Source organism: Rana temporaria, chromosome 5 (genome assembly GCF_905171775.1).
Source record: "Rana temporaria chromosome 5, aRanTem1.1, whole genome shotgun sequence".
In the NCBI taxonomy this organism is placed as follows: domain Eukaryota; kingdom Metazoa; phylum Chordata; class Amphibia; order Anura; family Ranidae; genus Rana; species Rana temporaria.
Window position 1 is genome coordinate 171,539,939 of NC_053493.1, and position 20,937 is coordinate 171,560,875.

Genomic DNA, 20,937 nt, shown 5'->3' on the forward strand with positions numbered 1-20,937 from the left:
GGTAAAGATCCTGTTCCTGATGTTTATGCCTGCTGCTACTATCCAGCCACTTGATTGATTAATACAAAAAAATTAATAAAACGTTGTTTTCATTGTGTTTGTCTTTTGCTTAAACTGTGCAATACAGTAGACTGTTGGCTTCCCAGCCAGTAGTCCTGTGGTAGGTTGCGTTTCTTTCCCTCAAGGAATGTATAAAATACATTCGCATATTAATACAGAGGAGTCGGAGTCGGAGTCGGAAGTACATAAAACTGAGGAGTCGGAGTCGGAACATTTATCTACCGACTCCACAGCCCTGGCTTTAACGACGTGAAAAAAACGTGCATGCTCAGAAGCAAGTTATGAGACGGGAGCGCTCATTCTGGTAAAACTAGCGTTCGTAATGGAGATAGCACATTCGTCACGCTGTAACAGACTGAAAAGCACGAAGACATCTCTCACCAAACTTTTACAAACACGAAATCAGCAAAAGCAGCCCCAAGGGTGGTGCCATCCGAATGGTACTTCCCCTCTATAGTGCCATCGTACGTGTTGTATGTCACCACGCTTTGCGCAAGCATTTCTTTTTCACGATCGTGTGTAGGCAAGGCAGGCTTGACAAGAATCACGTCGAAAAAACTTTGTTTTTCCCATGACATTAAAAACGGTCGTGTGTACGCGGCATAAGGGTCCCAACACTGAAGCTTGGGATACACCACTGATAACCTTAGACCATTCAGAGTAAGAATCATCAACCAGTACTCTCTGAATTCTGTCTTTTAGACAGTTTTTTTATCTATTTACAAACTGATATTTCCAAGCCTTTAGACTTTACCTTACACATTAGCCGTATGTGAGGAACGGTGTCAAATGCGTTTGCAAAATCCAAGTATACCATGTCCACCGCCACTCCTCCTCCTCTTACCTCCTCATAAAAAGAAATCAGGTTTGTTTGACAACTTCTGTCTTTCATAAATCCATGCTGTCTGTCGCTTAAAATATTTTTTTCCAGCAAGAACTCGTCTATGTGGTCTTTTATTAAACTCTTCTATATCTTCCCGACTATAGAAGTTAAACTAACAGGTCATAGTTACTTGGTAAAGACTTTTATCCCTTTTTAAATATGGGCACCACATTGGCTCTACGCCAATCCAGTGGAACTATTCCTGTCAGTGGAATCCAGTGGAACACCCATCTAACAGATGGGTGTTAGAGAATGCTGCTGAGGTTCCAGGTTTTGCTTTACCTTCCTCAGCCTGGTTCCATGACCTTCTTCACTATATAACGTGAAGTATGGTATGCCTCTATTTTCCAAAAATGTGTGGCAAAAAATAAAATCTTTCATGCCCTTAACATGCCTTGGAGTGTCTACTTTCCAAAAAGGGGTCATTTGTGGGGGTTTTCTACTGGCCTGGCATTTTAGCACCTCAAGTCATGTGATACCTCAACCTTGCCTACTATGTAACTATATTTAATAAGACACGCGACCATTGACTAAAATTAGAAGAAAAGCGATTTAACCTTAAACTGCATAGAGGGTTTTTTACTGTAAAAGTGGTTAGAATGTGGAACTCCCTTCCACAGGTAGTGGTTTCAGCGAGAAACAGATTATTTCAAAAAACTATTAGATACGATTTTTTTTAGGAAAGACCTGTAGCAGAATACATTTTGGCCTAAATGTATGATATTTTTTATAACAGAAAATATATTTTTTTTTTCAAAATTTCTGTCTTTTTTCATTTACAGCGCAAAAAAAAAAAAAAACAATCGTGATCAAATACCACCAAAAGAAATCTCTCTTTGTGTGAAAAAAAATATATAAATTTCATTTGGATACAGTGTTGCATGACCGAACAATTACAAGTTAAAGTAGCACACTGCTGAATAGCAAAAAATGCTCTCATCAAGAAGGGGGTAAATCCTTCTGGAGATAAGTGGTTAATCTTTAATCTAAGATACACTCAGCCCTTAAATAAGGAACATAGACATATTTTCCAAAAAACTGTCTGAAAACACAATACACAACAAAACAAAATAACTTTAATGCCGCGTACACACGACCATTTTTAATGGTCTTGAAAAAACAACGTTTTTTTCAACCCGATTCTTGTCAAGCCGGCCTTGCCTACACACGATCGTGAAAAAAGGCCTCATGCACACTGGACGTTTTTACAGCAGCTGTTTTTGGCAGTAGATGTTTTTTTCTACAGTCATTAAACTCTCCATCATGTTTGTTAAAAAAAAAAAAAACTCTCCATCATGTTATCCTATGTGTCCATGCACACATAGGCTGTTATCAGCATTTTTGGGCAGTAAAACAAAAAACAAAACTAGTGGGTTCTGAGAGACATTTTTCAGCTGTAAATACGCTCTAATGCCACGTATACAAATGTTCAATGGGAGCTTTTTGTTGTAAATTCCGACCGCGTGTAGGCTCTATCGGACATTTGCTGTCGGAATTTTCGACAACAAAAATTTGAGAGCTGGTTCTCAAATTTTTCGAAACAAAATTGTTGTCGGAAATTCCGAGCGTGTGTGTACACTGGCTATTGAACTTAATTTTTCTTGGCTCGTCGTACGTGTTGCACTTCACCGCGTTCTTGAAGTTCGCAATTTCCGACAACATTTGTTTAACCGTGTGTATGCAAAACAAGTTTGAGCCAACATCCGTCGGAAAAAAATCCACGGTTTTGTTGTCGGAAAGTCCAATCATCTGTACGCGGCATAACACTTATAAACGTCGATAAACGCCAATAAACGATCAAAAACGTAAAACGCCAACGTGGAAAAACGCTAATAAATGCTATTGAAAAACGTTGAAAAAAGTTGAAAAACTCACTGCAAAGCTACTGATGTTTTTAGAACGTTATTTTAACGTCTAGTGTACATGAGGCCTTAATATTGGTAAACATTATAAACTGGACAGATTTACAATAGTTCATTACTTACCCAGCGGACCACTGGAGGACATCGTGAGGCTGTGTCTTAATGGCAGCCTTTGTGAATTGCTTTAAGATGTCTGGAAGTTCTGGTGGAATATCAATTTGCTGAGAACAAAACATAACTTCAGGTAGAGGCATGGCTGCTTATGTTGTTAAATCCTGTGCCAACAAGAAAAATAAGCAAATAATTAAATATGTATTTACAATCTACCAATGACCTTCAAATGCTCGTATTACAATTATTTGTAATACTTGAGTTCTAAAATAGATCTAAACCCAAAACAAATTAGATCCAGTTTCCTAATGCATTTTGTATCATAAAAAAACTTTTAATTTTTTTTTAAATCTCAATATTGCTGATCTTCTTCAGCTTCTTTCAGTTGCTTAATTTTTACATGCACATCATTCCATAGGAATTCTTTTAAAGTGGTTGTAAACCCTAAGGCCTCGTACACACGGACGGACAGTCCGCTGAAAACGGTCCGCCGGACCGTTTTCAGCGGACATGTCCGCCCGGAGATTTCTGTCTGATGGTTGTACACACCATCAGACAGAAATCCGCGCGTAAACAATACACGGGGACGTGGCCGCGCCGTCGCCGCGACGATGACGCGGCGACGTGGGCGGCCCTGGAAGTTCAAAGCTTCCACGCATGCGTCGAATCAGTACGACGCATGCGAGGGATGGTGGTCGGTCGGACGTGTCCGGTGAGTCTGTACAGACGACCGAACACGTCCGACGGACAGGTTTCCAGCGGACAGATTTCTTAGCATGCTAAGAAATTTTTGTCCGCTGGAAACTGTCCGATCCGCCGGTCGGGCCTACACACGACCAAGTCTGTCCACTGAAACTGGTCCGTCGGACCAGTTTCAGCGGACAGATCCGGTCGTGTGTACGGGGCCTTACATATACCTCCTGAAATGACTGGCCTCAGAGTTTAAACAAATCCTCTTACATAAGTTGTACCTGTCTATCTGCAGTCTTCTCTTCTCTTTAGCCATTCAAAGTGCTGAATTTATGAAGCTTCTAGAGCGGTCAAAAAAGGGGGCGGAGAGCTAATGTTATACTCTGCCAGACCTCACTGAGGAGAGCTTTGAGAGCTGATTAGAGGGAAGAGACACACCCATGGGCATCCGCTGAAATTTTTCAGGGGGGGGGGGGGCGCTTCGGCAGCGATGATACACAGTCACATTTAACTCTTTCTTCGACCGCTAGCGGGGGTTAAAAGCACCCCCCACGTTAAAATGTAAAAACACCCCACTGTGCCCCCTGCATCTTTCAATATCTCTTTGTCACTACTGTGTACCCCCTCTCCACAACTGCACCTCTGGACCCCTTTACATTACACAGCACCCTGCATCACTGGACCCCTTTACATTACACAGCACCCCATTAAATTACACAGCACGATGCACCACTGGACCCCTTTACATTACACAGCACCATGCACCACTGGACCCCTTTACATTACACAGCACCCTACATCACTGGAATCCTTTTCATTACACAGCACCCTACATCACTGGAATCCTTTTCATTACACAGCACCCTGCACCTCTGGACCCCTTTATATTACACAGCCCCCTTTTACATTATACATCACCCTGCACCTCTGGACCCCTTTATATTACACAGCACCCCTTTACATTATACAGAACCCTGCACCTCTCATTACACAGCACCCTGCATCACTGGACCCCATTTACATTACACAGCACACTACATTACACTGTGCAGAACATTAATACATATTAATGCATATTAAAAAAAAACAGTCATCACACTCACATACATTTATTAATTTTCAAACTGCATGCATCATTCCGTATGGCATGCCATCAGCTTAATTTAGCTTATTGCTTACTTGCAGTGACACTGACTGACTGATGCTGCTGTAGCACAGCGTCTGATTGAAATTGTAATGAAGATGTTGTTGCTGGCCTGGTCGGTTCCTCTAGCAGGCTGGGCTGGTTCCTCTAGCAGGCAGCTCTCTACGCTCCTCACATCAGTCCCAGCCATAAATGATAAACCCCTCCCGCCGTGAGTGACGTCACGCTGACAGGCAGGGCTGTAAACTAAGGGGAGCAGCGGCAGTGCGATGATCACATTGGCTGGCGGCAAACAGGGGCGGGCCACGGGAGCGGAGTAAATGTATGCAATGCAACACACTGACAGACATGAATAGCAGCGACAATCGGTGACCCTGGCCCACCGATGTGTGGGAGGCAGCGTGTCATTGTCAACACTCTTTTATGATTCCAGGGGGGGTCAAACGCCCCCTTGCCCTATGGAGCGGATGCCCATGAACACACCCCTTCATGCAGCACACAGAAAAATAGTTGAGGCTGTCAATCAGCTGAAGATTCCTCCCCTGTCACCATTTCTCTTCCGTTCATGGACGAACACAGCAGCAATTGACCTTAGGGTTATTATCCTTCCTTTCAGGAGATGACTAGGCAGAAAAATCAGCACTTCAAGTGTTAAAACACTTCTCTCAGTATAGCACCTCCCAAGGGGCGGGTCCCCGGGTACATCCCTCTCTCTGCATCATGCAGCACCAGTTTTTTTCTGCCTAGTGTAAGGAGAAGACATGGCTCCTCTGGGCCCATGTGCTCTGGAGGTTTTTTGCGATTTTATCGCTTTTATTTTATTTTTTCCTGCATTTTTGGATCCTGGGATCTACAATCAACTGCCGACTGGGTGACAGGCTGGATCCTCGATCCTTGTAGTCCCCCCATGCTCGGCCATCGAGCGTGTGCCGGCCTTTAGCTACGCGCTAGGCCGTCCACGACATGCCCCGTTGCTCCAGGGGAGGCCGGTGAGTTATACGCTCCAGGGCACACATATGACCGGTCTCTATGGCTTTGTCACAGTGTGCCGGGCCGACAGCCATGCCTTAACTGCTCCGGACGTTGGGTCTGTCTGGAATGCCTCCAGCCAGTGGTCGCAGGATGGGCAAGTAGTATCCCCTTGCTTTGGCATGGTGGTCTGGCTGGTGCATTCCTGGGGAGGTCGATCGAGGGTCCGCCCTGCTTTCCTCTCTCTCTTCCTCTCCCTCCTTCCCCGCATTCTGGAGGGCCGCCGTGAGGTGGGGGGTCCGCCTGGGGGGCTCCGTCCTACCTGGGGGCTGCGGCTGCTGTGGGGTGCTGTATGTCTTTTTATGATGCCGTGTGTGCGGGGGGGGGGACCTGTAGGGTCTGGTACGTTTGCCGTGTTTTTACTGTTTTTTGTCACTATGTGTTTTTAAAAATGTGTTTGGCCACCATTTTTCCGGTGACACGCTCTTATTGACAATCGGCGGCCATTTTCTTGTAGCCTGCATGCTGTTTTTTGCATGTCTTGGAAGGGATTTCGGCCTCTAGTGACCAGAATAACGGCGTGAATACTCCCAGCACACTTCCTGAGGGACGGCACAGCACGGGCAGCGTTTTTTCTAGCTTCTCAGCAGCACTACAGCCTGGTCGGGTGGTGAGTCCTCTGGGGGGTCCCCTGCTCTCTGTTGCGGCCGGGAGGGTGGCCTGCAGGTCTTGCCTTGCAGTACAAGGGTGGCATTTACAGTGGGTCAGCATGGCATCCGAACCGGAGGCTTCTACCCCAGGCATGCCAGAGTTAACCCTTAGTGCCCCTGTTCCTGCGGCCTCTGTGGATGCTATGATGGCAGTCCTTGAGGTAATTGTTGCCAGGATTGAAGCGGCGAGTGGCCAGAAGGGCCAAAAAGCGCCCCCCTCCCTCCGCCTTCTTCTGGGGATGTCTCTGACACGTAATCAGGCCCTGCTACTACGTCCGGCCCTGGTTTTGTTGTGTCAGAAGATGCAGGCCTAGCCCACACGGACAGTGAGGATGACTCTTTGTTGGAGCTCTTATCACTGCGGTGCGGGATACTCAAAAACTTAAGGATTCGGCGGAGACATCAGAGATGCCTGTCCCTTTTGGGGACTTCTTAAAAAGGTGGATCTCTCCTCCGGCAGTGGACCCACCTGTGTACAGGCTGAACAAGGCTACCATGTTACCTGTGGAAGCGGCTCCTGCTTTTAAGGACCCCGCAGATAGGAGAGCTGAGGCTGTGGCCCGCTCCATGTTCACAGTGGTGGGGTCAGCGGTGAGACCGGTTTTGGCCAGGGCTCACCGAACGGGCAAAGTCCTTGCTGCAGGAGCTGGAGGCGCAGAATGCTCCTGAGCTCTGTGTGGAACTGGCCGACCAGTTGGTGCAGGGCCTAAAGTTTGTCTGTGAGTCGGCCCTGTTTGTAGTCCCCAAGAAGGACTGGGTCTGTCCAATCCTGGACCTCAAGGCCCTCAATTGTTTTGTCAAAGTGCAAAAGTTCAGGATGGAGTCGATTCGCTCGGTAGTGGCGGCGCTCCATCAGGGGGATTTTCGGGCGTCCATGGATATCAAGGACGCGTACCTGCATATCCCCATATGCGCAAAACACCAGAGATTTCTGCGCTTTGCGGTCGGAGAGGACCACTTTCAATTTGTGGCCCTCCCGTTCGGCCTGGCCTCGGCACCACAGGTTTTCACCAATCGTAGAGAGCTTCTTCAAACTCAGAATTAGAAGAGGACGTGTCTATCACCTGTCAGGCCCTCCGAGAATTTGGTTGGCTATTGAATGTCCAGAAGTCAGTACTGGTACCGTCTCAGCGGCTGGAATACCTGGGGTTGGTCCTGGATTCCTCAGAGGCAAGGGTTTTCCTCCCAACGGAGAAACTACAGACGCTGCAATCTGCGGTGCAGCGGTTGGCGACCCAGAAGTGGTCGTCGCTTTGCTTTTGCATGAGGGTTCTGGGTCTGATGGTTGCCTCTTTCGAGGCGGTCCCGTATGCTCAATTCCACACTCGAGTGTTACAGAAAGAGATTCTGTCACATTGGGACAAGCTCCCTTCGTCTCTGGATTACCAGATTCGAGTGAGTCGCCTGGTCAGGTCCTCCCTAGTGTGGTGGCTGACAGCTCCGGTACTTCGGACCAGAAAATCGTTTCTGCCGTACCATTGGACAGTGGTCAGGACGGATGCCAGCCTCTCCGGCTGGGGGGGTGTCCAGTCAGCCCAGGAGCGCTGGACTCAGGAGGAGTCCCGCCTGCCGATCAATGTCCTGGAGCTCCGAGTGATCACTGTGTTTGCAGGACCGACCGGTCAGGATCCAGTCCGACAACGCCACGGCCGTGGCGTATGTCAATCATCAGGGGGGCACTCGGAGCTCGGCCACAGCGACGGAAGTCGCGCACATTCTCCGGTGGGCCGAAAGATACGTTCCGGCTCTGTCGGCCGTGTACATTCCGAGGGTGCAGAACTGGCAGGCTGACTACCTAAGTCGCCAAGCGCTAAACCAAGGAGAATGGTCGCTACACCCGGATCTGTTTCAGAGTCTGTGCCAAAGATGGGGCACTCTAGACGTGGACCTTCTGGCGTCCCGTCTCAATCGGAAGGTGTCACGGTTCGTGGCCAGGTCAAGAGACCCATGGGCGGACGCGTCAGACGCGTTAGTGACCCCATGGCGCCACTATCGCCTAATCTACGCTTTCCCCCCTCTGAAGCTTCTTCCTCGCCTGCCAGAGTGGAAGCCGAGGGCATACCAACAATCCTGATCGCTCCGGATTGGCCGCGCCGTCCCTGGTACGCGGACCTGGTGCGTCTGGTGGCAGACGTCCCTTGGCGTCTACCTCTGAGAGTAGACCTTCTGTCGCAGGGTCCTATCTTTTACCCTGCTTTACAGTCGCTGGCTTGAACGGCGTGGCTGTTGAGAGCCAGGTGCTGAAGGACCAAGGCCTGTCGGACTCGGTGATCTCTACCATGCTACGAGCACGGAAGTCTACATCATGAAAGATTTATCGTACGTGGAGGGCCTACATCTCTATGTGTGAAGAGATGAAATGGCACCCTCGTACATACGAGATGTCCCGGATTCTGCTGTTCTTACAGCGTGGAGTGGATCAGGCTCTCGCCTTGAGTACGGTTAAGGGTCAGATTTTGACTCTAGCTGTTTACTTTCAGCGACCATTGGCGGCGCACTCCCTGGTGCGTATGTTTGTGCAGGGAGTTCGGCATGTGGCCCCTCCTGTGCGTCCTCCACTGCCTCCATGGGACTTGAATTCAGTCCTTTCGGTGCTTCAAGAGGCTCCGTTTGAGGACATTCGAAAGATTCCTTTATTAACTCTGTCCCAGAAGGTGGTTTTTCTGGTGGCAATTACTTCGGTCAGACCGGTATCTGAACTGGCGGTCTTGTCCTGCAAGGCTCCTTTCTTGGTCATCCACAAGGATAAGGTGGTGCTGCGGCCGCAGCCGTCTTTCCTTCCAAAGGTTGTTTCGGCTTTTCACATTAATGAGGACATTGTTTTGCCATCCTTATGTCCTCGGCCGAAGAACCCAAAGGAGGCCACTTTGCATTCCTTGGACGTGGTTCGGGCCCTATGGGTGTACTTGTCTGCTACGGCTCCGTTTCGGAAGTCGGACTCACTGTTCGTGTCGGTGACTGGTCCTAAGAAAGGTCTTTTTATCGGGACTGTGACATTATGGCGGACACATCGGACACTTTTGACACATTTTTGGGACCATTGGCATATATACAGCGATCAGTGTTATAAAAATGGAGTTTACTTTATAAATGTCACTGGCAGGGAGGGGGTTAACACTAGGGGGCGCTCAAGGTGTTAATTGTGTTCCCTAGTGTGTTTCTAACTGTAGGGGGAGGGGACTCACCTAGAGGAAATGACAGATCATGGTTCCTAGCTATTTGGAACTCACAATCTGTCTGTCCTCACAGAACAGGGATTTGCATGTTTACACACACATGTCCCTGTTCTGCCTCTCGTGCCGCTATCGCTCGTGGCTGACAGTCATCGCGACCGCCAATCACAAGCATCGGCACAATGCAACGGTCGCCTTCTATTCCGCTTAAAGGAGCTGACGTACAGCTACAACAGCTCACAGTATAACGACGGCGGCTGGTCGGCAAGGAGTTAAAGTTGATCTTGAACTCTATTGTCCCATAAGGGCCGGTTCACACTGGTTTGATGCCAGACATTGCATCTAATTCACGCCTCATTGCTGTGCAGATCACATGCGATGTCTTTGCGATGCAAATTCAGCCATACAGATTGTGCCTAACACACCTTCACACTGCCTTATGCAAACCTTTTGCGGGTGTCAATACAAATTTAATGACACCCCTAGATCAGTTTGCAGTTTGCAGAACTGTCAATTAAGACAGTAATCGAAATGCATGGATGTGAACATAGTTAGGCACATATTTATCCCCTTGATCGCCCTAGATTTTCACCCCTTCCCAGCCAGTGTCATTAGTACAGTGACGGTGTATATTTTTTTAGCACTGATTACTGTATTAATGGCACTGTTTCAGTGGCAGTTGGTCAGTTCCCCCCGTTAGTGTGAGATTGTCTGCCACAATATTGCAGTCTCATTATAAGTCGTTGATCGCTGCCATTAGTACTATAATAATAATAATACTAATACAAATTCCAGTATATACAATGCCTTGAAAAAGTATTCATACCCCTTGAAACTAAAAACGGAAATGTATTTTATTGGGATTTTATGTGATAGACCAACACGAAGTGGCACATAATTGTGAAGTGGAAGGAAAATGATAAATGGGTTTTTTAAAAAATCTTTTTTTTTTACAAATAAATATGTGAAAAGTGTGGTGTGCATTTGCACTTAGCCCCCTGAGTCAATACTTTGTAGAACCACCTTTCACTACAATTACAGCTGCAAGTTTTTTTGGGTATGGATTTCTTTCAACAATGGCTTTTTTCCTGCCACTCTTCCATAAAGGCCAGATTTGTGGAGTGCACAACTAATAGTTGTCCTGTGGACAGATTCTCCCACCTGAGCTGTGGGTCTCTGCAGCTCCTCCAAAGTTGCCATGGGCAGGACTGTTTTTAAGGCAGGGCCAAAGGTGAAGCTGCCCTGGGCCCCATCATTGCTGTGGGGCTGGCTCATTCTTGCCAACTATCCCAGTTTAAATTCCCTTATGCCAATTTTGGAGCATGTGAATACGCACATCTCAGCCGATACATGAGGGTGTCATTAACAATTAATGTCACTGCTGTGTATCTGCTAAAGGGCAGCATGTTTCTGTGGTGTCAAGAATGTGATTTTGCGGGGGGCGTGGTCAGCCGCAGAACTGTATGGCTGCATTCTGAGGGAGCTCTCTGAGAACGGATCTCCCTGAGCAACTTACACAGCGACCTGTGAGCCCTAAACAACACAGAGCGATACTGGAACTTACCGGGACTGTAGCAGACATGTCGGCTAAGAGGAAGAAAAGTGAGGGACCCTGCAAACTCAGCGCATTCTGCAGCCCGGCTGGGCTGCAGAGAGAACAAGATGGCGCTGCCCCCTCACCTCACTGCAATGCAGAACGGCGTGCTGCTCCCTCTCTCCATGAGGGAGAAAATCTCACAGCTACACAGCCCCAGCCTGACAGCGATCGCCTGGATGACATGCTGAGTCCAGTGAGGCAGAAAAGGAGGATCTCCTCTGAACAAGGTAATCCTCACACACCTCATACAGGCCTTGCCTGCAGCCTGGACAAAAATCCCTATGATGAAAAACTACAGGCTATGCCCACTACTGATTTACCAGTACTGGACACTACCTTTAAAGATATGATCATGTCTTTAAGAGGTGCATTACAGCATGATATGATTAGCCTTATGCACAAATCTAAATTGGAGATTGATGCTCTGGGAGAAAGAGTGGATTATATGGAGAATAAAATGTGCGATTTCACTGCTGCGCACAATGAATTAGTGGACTCCCACTTTGATCTAGAAGAAGAAATGAGACAACTCAGGATCAAAGTCGGACAAATTGAAGACAGAAATCGGAGAAATAATATAAAATTCAGAGGTATACCTGAGAATGTGAAGCCACCAGACCTAAAACGCTTCATTAAAACCATGATTTCTGATCTAATCCCTGCCACTCCTCAACAAGAGCTGGAAATTGACAGGGCACATAGATTACCTAAACCGCATTACATAGCAGAGAAAATACCTAGAGATGTCATTGCTAGGATCCACTTTTTCAATGTCAAGGAACAACTGATGCAATTCGCTCGGCGCCACTCGCCACTCCCAGATCCGTATTCTGGAATAATCCTTTACTCGGATTTCTCACAAGCGACAATCTTAGCTCGCAAAAATCTAAACTCGATCACTAAAGTGCTGAGAAACCATGGCATAATTTACAAATGGGGCTTCCCCACAAAAATTCTGGTAGATTTTAAAGGCACCTCATACACTATTAACGGAATGGAACAGGGTCTGAAAATCCTCCGCTCATGGGGTCTACTCCCAAACCAAGAAAATACCAAAATGGACACTACTACACCTGGTCCCATTTCCCAGGACTGGAAAACAGCTTAAAAATCCTCTCATGGCGATTAAAAAAAAAAAAAATCCTCTCATGACAAGTTTTAATGTCCAGGCACAAACTGAGGCCTCACAAATCTCTTATGCCCATGTTTAAGGGCCTTTTGCAGCTCAGGGAATCCAGATTTTGAATAATTCCTGACTGGACTTCTCTTCAAGTTTTTACCCCCAATTGATTGGAAGTACATAGTCATGTACACAGGAGTTGGAGCACAACAACTCCTATTCTTTTTTCACAGTTTTACTAAGCTTTTGTTGATTTTTCTTCCCTGATTCGTTCACCATTTTCTGTTTTTTTTCTGCTGCCTGTACACTATTTCTAAAGCAACACCACCATCTACTGGCAAAACAATATTACTACGCCACAATGATATACCATCTACCCACAAAAAAACTATCTCCTACAAGACTGAATTTACAACAAAGCATCCTCAACTGATAAGATATGCCACTTAAACTCATGTCTTTCAATGTCAAAGGCTTGAACAGCCCTCATAAAAGAAAAGCATTGTGGACAGATGCAATTAAATTCGGAAGTGATGTTGTTTGCATCCAGGAATCCCATTTCGCTAAGGATAAAACACCTACCTTCAAACATCATAATTTTCCCCACATTTTCCTCTCCAGCAACGAAAGAAAGAAAAAAAAAGGGGGTGGCTATAGCTATCAAAGACACTGTCTCGTTCCAACAAATAGATCTCAAAACTGACACCCAAGGAAGATACATAATTCTGGTTGCCACCTTAGACAACGTGACATACACTATTGTCAATATTTATGCCCCCAATAAAAATCCCCACCAATTCATCCAAAAAGTGATTAGGAAGACAAGAAAAATTCAGAAAGGCCACCTCTTGATCTGTGGAGACTTAAACGCACCGATGGATCCTGATATGGACACCTCCAAGAAAGGAAAAGCTCCCAGAAAGGGTCTTTCCAACATTTTCTCAGCAGAAGACCTGTACGACCCCTGGAGATGCCTTCATACCACAGAAAAAGACTTTACTTTCTTCTCCAATGTTCATAAGACGTACTCCAGAATAGACTATTTCATCACAGATAAAAATCTCCTCACAAAAGTAGCGAATGCTAGTATTCACAACCTAACATGGTCTGATCACGCTCCAATCACTCTTGATATTAATTCGAACCAAAATTGCCCCAACAATTATCTTTGGAGAAACAATACATATATCCTCTCCCAGGAGAAACATAGATCTGTGATGAAAAAAGGTCTAAAAGAATTTTTTGATGTAAATTATAATATGTCCGTTAACAACACTACTCTATGGTGTGCCCACAAAGCATATGCGAGAGGTCTCTTAATTCAAATCACCGCTAGAGAGAAAAAAAATAGAAACAACACGATCAACTCAATACTAGTAGAAATTTCCAACCTTGAAAAGTTACACAAAAAAAAACCCAAAACATAATCTTAGAACGCCAACTCAATAACCTTAGATCTGATCTTAGATCCTTATTAATTGCTGACCATGACAAATATCTTAAAAAACTAAATTTAAAATACTACTCCCAAGGTAACAGAGCAGGTAAGTTAATGGCCTCCCAAATAAAACTTCGTCAACAAAGGAACAAAATTCATAAACTAACCCACCACACCTCAGGCAAAACAATCCTCAATCCTAAAGAGATAGCAGATACTTTCTCACTGTACTATGAGACACTCTATAATCTAAAAAATGACACTCTCACCCCCCAACCAAACGCTGATAACATCTCATCATTTTTAGACAATATTGTCCTTCCTTCCATTGATCCTACATCATTAGAATTACTCAACAAACCTATATCAGATGAAGAAATTATTAAGGTCATACACGAACTACCAAAAAATAAATCACCAGGCCCAGATGGCCTATCAGGAGAATATTATACTGCCTTTGAAGAAACCCTAGTCCCCTATCTTTCCAACCTATTTAATCAAGCAGCTAACTCAGAAGCCCTCGCAAAAGAACTGCTAGAAGCAATAATTATCACTATTCCTAAATCAGGCAAAGATCCCACTTCCCCTTTAAACTATAGGCCCATTTCCCTACTAAACTCAGATCTAAAAATCTATGCAGAGATACTGGCGAATAGACTCGTTAATATAATTCCCACCCTAATTAAACCAGATCAAGTTGGCTTTGTTAAAAGTAGACAGGCCCCAGATAGCACAAGAAGAATGCTCAATATTATTAACTCTATACACAATAATCGAACCCCGCCCTGCTCTTAGCTTTAGATGCTGAAAAAGCATTCGACAGAATGCATTGGGAATATATATCAAAAACCTTAACTAAATTCGGCTTTAACGGTTTTATCCACTCAGCAATCATGGCATTATATACCCAGCCCAACGCAAAGGTCTACACTTCAGGTATCTTATCTATAAACTTCCCATTAACTAACGGAACTAGACAGGGCTGCCCCCTATCCCCTATAATTTTTGCCTTAGCTATAGAACCCCTAGCAGAATACATTCGATCATCCCCAAACGTCAGAGGTGTTACGATTGGCCAAGACGTGCACAAACTAGGACTATTCGCAGACGATATCATATTGACACTGACAGAACCTGATATATCTCTGCCTACAATACACGCAATACTAGAAAAATTCAAAGATGTCTCATACTATAAAATCAATCAGGAAAAATGCTTTATCCTCCCTATGAACATACCAGACTCGACAATCAACTCTCTACGCACAACACATAAATACAATTGGGACAACAAATCGATAACATACCTAGGGATCCAACTCACATTTCCTCCAACAAAAATGTATGATGCCAATTTCCCCACACTTTTAGGCCAAATATCCCGTGACTTATCACATATTCAAAAAACCAACTTATCCTGGGTTGGTAAAATAGCCGCTTTCAAGATGCAAACTTTACCTAAAATTTTATATCTCTTTAGATGCCTCCCCATACCAATTCCTGCTAAGTTCTTTAAACAACTAGACAGCAAACTTAGACAATTTATCTGGAACAAAAAAAAAACCAGAGTTGCTTTCTCGATCCTTACTACTAAAAAAAATTCCGGTGGAATGGGCCTCCCAGACATTAGAAATTATTATTTTGCTTCTATCTTAGATCAGATGAAACATTGGTTTAACCCAACAAATGACAAATTATGGGTAAACATTGAACGTCTAGCCACACACAATTTTGACCTCCCTTCTCTCGCAATAGCTAGCGCCATTATCCCCAAGATAACAATCCCCAACCTAATAAGCATTAAAACTACTTTATTCGCTTGGAAACACATTCTCTCAAAAAACAGACATGTAGAGAAAAAGGCTAAATTACATCTTCCCACAGAAGTCATTAATTATTGCAGAATCAGATTCTCTGTAAACGAGTGGATCAGTAATGGATATAATCTATACCAGAACCTACCCCCTAATGTTAAGAACATCATCGAGACTAAGATTGGTAAGTGTGCCCGACTGAAAGATTTCTCTCCCAGTAATTTGATCGAAATCCCTATGAACCTTTGGGAGTTCCTCTCTCCTCAGAAAAATGATAAAAAGAAAGGTATATCTTTCTTCTACGATGTGTTATCCTCCCAACTCTTTACCAAAAACACAAATATGCTGAAATGGGAAAAGGATCTGGACCAAATTTTTTCCCCGACTCAGTGGATTGAAGCATTTCAAACAATAAGTAAGTCATCCTCTTGCATTGAACACTGGGATAATGCCCAAAAAATAATTAATAGATGGTACTTAACACCATACAAGTTATCCAAAATTTATCCAACAGCATCCGACATCTGTTGGAAATGTAACGAGCAAACAGGAAACCTCCTGCACACGCTTTGGAGTTGCAAGACTCTAAAAAGTTTTTGGAACTCTATCTCATCCTTTATCGCCAATCTTACGGGCAACCTTACCAAGCTTACTCCTACTAACGCATTATTAGGTATAGATCTAGACAAATACCCCACTTTGTATAGGACTATTGTCTTACATATTTTGATAGCCTCAAGAATTACAGTGGTCTCTCTATGGAAATCCGCAGACGCCCCAAACCTACCAATGGTCATCACCAGATTAAACACCCAAGCTCAATTAGAACTATTATTAGCCTATAAGAATGATTCTATAATCCCCTATCGTAGAAAATGGAAAATGTGGTTAACCCACCCAAAAGCTTCCAAATATTTAAAAGATTCCTTACTTTAATAATCTTCCTATAGTCTGAAGAATAACAGTATAAAATACTGAATCTTTGGTTTAGATAATGACTAACGGCAGCCTTTATTTCAGTTTTCTCCATCCCTTCCCCCCCTCCTTTATTTGTCTTTACTTTAGCTGTATAGGTGTACCTCTGATCATCTTGGTGACCTCCCAGTCCTACAGTTTGTACCCAATTGGGGTAGACTGGCCTAGGTCGCTGAGTACCGTATTCTTTTTCTGTTAAATGTTTGCCTGTACATGATGATTTATACTACTCAAGTTGTATATTGAATGCAACTATCTCAAGTGTTGTAAATTAATAAACCCAATAAAAATGTATTGATAAAAAAAAAGAAAAATATATAGTCCTTTAATATCAGCCACTAGGTAGCTGCAGGGAATAATTGCACCAATTCTTCTACTTACTGCCATTTTTACATTGCAGGAACAATGGAGAACAATCTGAGCATATATTAATAACAGGAAACAATTATTCACACAGTAGATTGCTTTTCATCTATACTCAGTATCCATGTGCCTGTGTAATAAAGAATCCTAAAAAATAACAATGCACCTTGCAAGTTTAAATACATTTTGCAAGTGCTGTTATACACACACAGAAGAACACCCACTGCTTACTGTATGTGTAAATACCTAATCACTGGATGAATAATTATGAAGTAAACTTGCAATTCTCTAGACCTAGAGACTTGCAGATTCATTAGTGGATCCACAACCTAGAAGTCAAGACGTTTTAAAATGTATTATGTTGGTTTTTAGTGAATTTGACCGATAATCTCAGATTTCAGCAGTTAAGGGTAGTCAGACTAATAGGAGTTTTGCTTGATAAATGTTACTGCATTTTGCATATTGTGCAATCAAATTGTAGCATGTGTGGCAAGTATTAGTTGTAAATAAATTTATTAGAGGTAATGTTTGGAATATGAAAACAGGAATGTACAATACTAATAGCGTAATTAGGGAAAAGTGAAAACAAACCTAAAGGAAAATAAATAAATTTAAATAAGCCTGGAAAAAAAAAAAAAAAAAAAAAGAATGTGATTTTGCATGTATTCCCGACACACACAATTGTGAACACAGGTTAAATGTCTCAATTACATTGATGGTCAGTGTAAATATTCTCATTACACTGGGACTTGGAATACAATCCTTTCATTTACACTAGTGGCCAGTGTGAAGGTCCCCCTTACATTGGAGGTCTGTGTAAATACCTCTTTACAATGGTAGTTATTGTGAATGCTCCTATTACATTAGTGGTCAGTGTAAATCCCCATTACATCGGTGACCAGTGTAGAAACACCTCTTTATATTTGTAATCATTAAAATTCAAACTTGCATTTGTGGTCAGTAATCTCTAGCAACCAATCAACAAGCAGAAGTCATGTGCTGTAACCTTTAAGCCTTGTACACATGATAGGTTAACCAGAGGACCGATGAAGCTGACTGATGGTCCGTCACACCTACTAACCATAGGTTAAATAACCGATCGTGTCAGAACGTGGTGACGTAAAACACAACGATGTGCTGAAAAAAAACGAAGTTCAATGCTTCCAAGCATGCGTCGACTTGATTCTGAGCATGCTTGGATTTTTAACCGATGGTCGTGCCTACTAATGATCGGTTTTGACCTATCGGTTAGGAATCCATAGGTTAATTTTAAAGCAAGTTGGCTTTTTTTTAACCTATGGTTAAAATAACCTATGGGGCCCACACACGATCGGTTTTGACCGATGAAAACGGTCCACCAGACCGTTGTCCTCTGGTTAACCTATCGTGTGTATGAGGCCTTAGAAAATAATCAATGAGCCATAATGTGTGCTGTAACATCTTTTTTTTTTTTTTTCACAATCCAAGGTTTATTAAAGGATAATTGAAATATACCGTAAACAGCATGTATATTCATAAAACATGAAACAGATATTTATCGTCTAACAGAAGTATCATATATAAGAATATAAGAAGCTTATCTTAGATGGGTTAATCTAATAAAATTAGAAAATATAATTAGAGAGAGGTATTGGGAGGAAGAGATGTAATGAAAGAGAAGAGGTGGGGGGAGGGGGGGGGCAGAGAGGACAGCTGAAGAGAGAGAGGGGGAAAGGGGAGGGAAGAGAAGAGGGGGAGAGGAGGTAAGGGCACGCTTATTGAGGGAGAGGGGTATAAAGTTTGCAGTAAGAAGCCATAAAAAACAGCCATTTAATGTCAGATTAGATTTAAAACATTCAAAGGTACATATGACAAAGGAGGCGTGTAAGAGTAATCAAGGAACACAAGTCGGGAGTAGAGTGGACTAGCGAGCGGACAGGGGCTCAAATTCTTTTGAGTAAGTGAATGAGATCCAAGGTTGCCAAGTTTCAATGAAATTAATTCTTCCATTTTGTAAATGTAACGTACCTTTTCCAGCCAATCTCTGACAGTTGGAACAGTTAGTTTTCCAATGTAGCGGCACCAATGATTTTGCTGCTGTAAGCAAGTGTCTTGTTAAAGACTTTTTGTACATTTGTATTGAAAAAGAATTGATGTGTAGCAAGCATGCATCTGCGTTCAGTTATCTTAGTTTCAGTGATATGCTTAATCCACTTGGAGATTTCCTCCCAAAAACTTTAGATTAAGGGACATTCCCACCAAATGTGCAGGAAAGTGCCTACTTCCGCTTTGCAGCGCCAACATGTGTCAGAGATTGTCAGAGACCATCTATTAGCTTTCAATGGGGTCACGTACCATTGTGTTAGTAACTTATAAGAAGTTTCTTGGTGCTTAGTGCTCAGCGAACATTTGTGTGCGAATATACAGGCCCTTTCCCATTGGCGCTCAGTAAACTGCTGTCCAAGATCCCTCTCCCACTTCTCCTTATGTTTGGTAGCTTCCTTTGAGTCATGAGAGCTCAGCCAAGTGTAGGCCAAGGATGTTGTTTTAAAGACCGGTGACCGCCTGAGGCATATGTCCTCAAGGGGTGTCAATCTTTGGAAGTATGATGATTTGTGTTTGCTATTGACAAGAAAGTCCCTAAGTTGTAGGTAAACCCAGGGATTTGGGGATGAATCTCCATATTCGGCTTTGAGGGTTGAAAGTGATTTAACCGAGTTGCCTGACATACAGTGGATGGCTAAGAATTTCGAGGAGGGGCTAGGGTTCGGGAGGGATTTTTGGTTCTTGCCAGGTAAGAAGTCATGGTTTCCTTCAATCGGAGTCAGAGGACCTGGTAACGTAGCCAGGTTATAAGGCAGGGCTATCTTATGCCAAACCTTTAATGTGTTAGCTATAAGGGGGTTGGACGAATTATGATGTCATATGATGTCCTCCAGCAAGCTGCATTAAGGCTCAAAGTGTGAATATCACTGAACCAATACGGGGGTAACAAAGCTCAACATGTACGGGGGGGTGCTGATCCCCAAGAGTTTACATGTTTTGTTCCATGTGCCTTGCTGGAGGACATCATATGGAGACATGAACTGCTTACATTGAGGACAATCACCACTCTCCATATAGAGTTGCTTTAACTGTTTGGATTGGAGACTGGAGATTAATAATATATCTTGTTTGGACCTTAGCCAACCATTGGCATCAAGTATTGTTTCACTGGATATCCGCATCAATTATTGTTCTACTATTGTTTCACTGGACAATTACTACATCTGATCTATTAAGGAGCATTGTGCTCAGTGTTGTGGATACACACAGATGGATGGATTGGCTGCAATCGCTTTGAGCAATTTGTGACAACACATTGGATGGAATAGCTGCGATTCGGAGCTATTAGTGACAGCAAACTGTTACGGTGGCAGTCTCCTTCTAAACTCCGAAGTTGGACACTGATCATGCTGCAATTTTGGGCAAGCCTGCAAATGGACACCGATCATTCTGCCAATGATGGGCAAGGCTGCAGTTGGACACTGATATGGCTGTGATGGTCATTTAAAATTGAACATCAGCAACCGCTCAGGACTTTGTACGCTGTCTGGTAAGGATGTCTCAATTAGAAAGCTGGACAGGATTCCATGGCTGCCATCCATGCTGATATTATCTGAGATCTGCCATCCATGCTGATATTACCTGAGACGTATCGCTTCTCTGCTTGGATTATGCTGTTATATGCCTGGGATTGACCCTTATGGGAAAGCGATTCTTTATTATCTGTGAGGTGAGCGGCCATTGTTACTATTGGTGGAGGTCTCTTGCTATCCCACGCTACATCACCTGCATGCCTTATATTGTCAGTCACATATAAGAGGATCACTTGGATGATTTTTTATTTGGACTACTACTTTAGCGCTGCACTACCTATTTTACATTGACTTTTCAGGAATTTATAAATTGAATCCTAGTGCACAGCTGCTGTTTGTGTTTTACCTGTATATTGCGCTGATTTTCCTTCTTTTTTCACGTAGTAGAGAACCTGTAGGGGTGACAGGAGG

The 20,937-nt window shown here is 43.8% G+C and overlaps 1 protein-coding gene across 4 annotated transcripts in view; it reads right to left on the bottom strand.

The window, feature by feature from the left end:
- ROPN1L (rhophilin associated tail protein 1 like) overlaps nucleotides 1–20,937 on the bottom strand; it is a 114,107-nt gene that overhangs the window by 36,317 nt on the left and 56,853 nt on the right. For 3 of the 4 annotated variants that reach the window (XM_040353389.1, XM_040353386.1, XM_040353388.1), the window contains one exon: nucleotides 2,929–3,080. In XM_040353389.1, the coding sequence (XP_040209323.1) occupies nucleotides 2,929–3,059 (131 nt within the window). In that variant the 5' untranslated portion in view covers nucleotides 3,060–3,080. Of the gene's footprint in view, nucleotides 1–2,928; nucleotides 3,081–20,872; nucleotides 20,925–20,937 lie in introns of those variants that run through there. The other variant, XM_040353387.1, reaches the window with a different exon arrangement.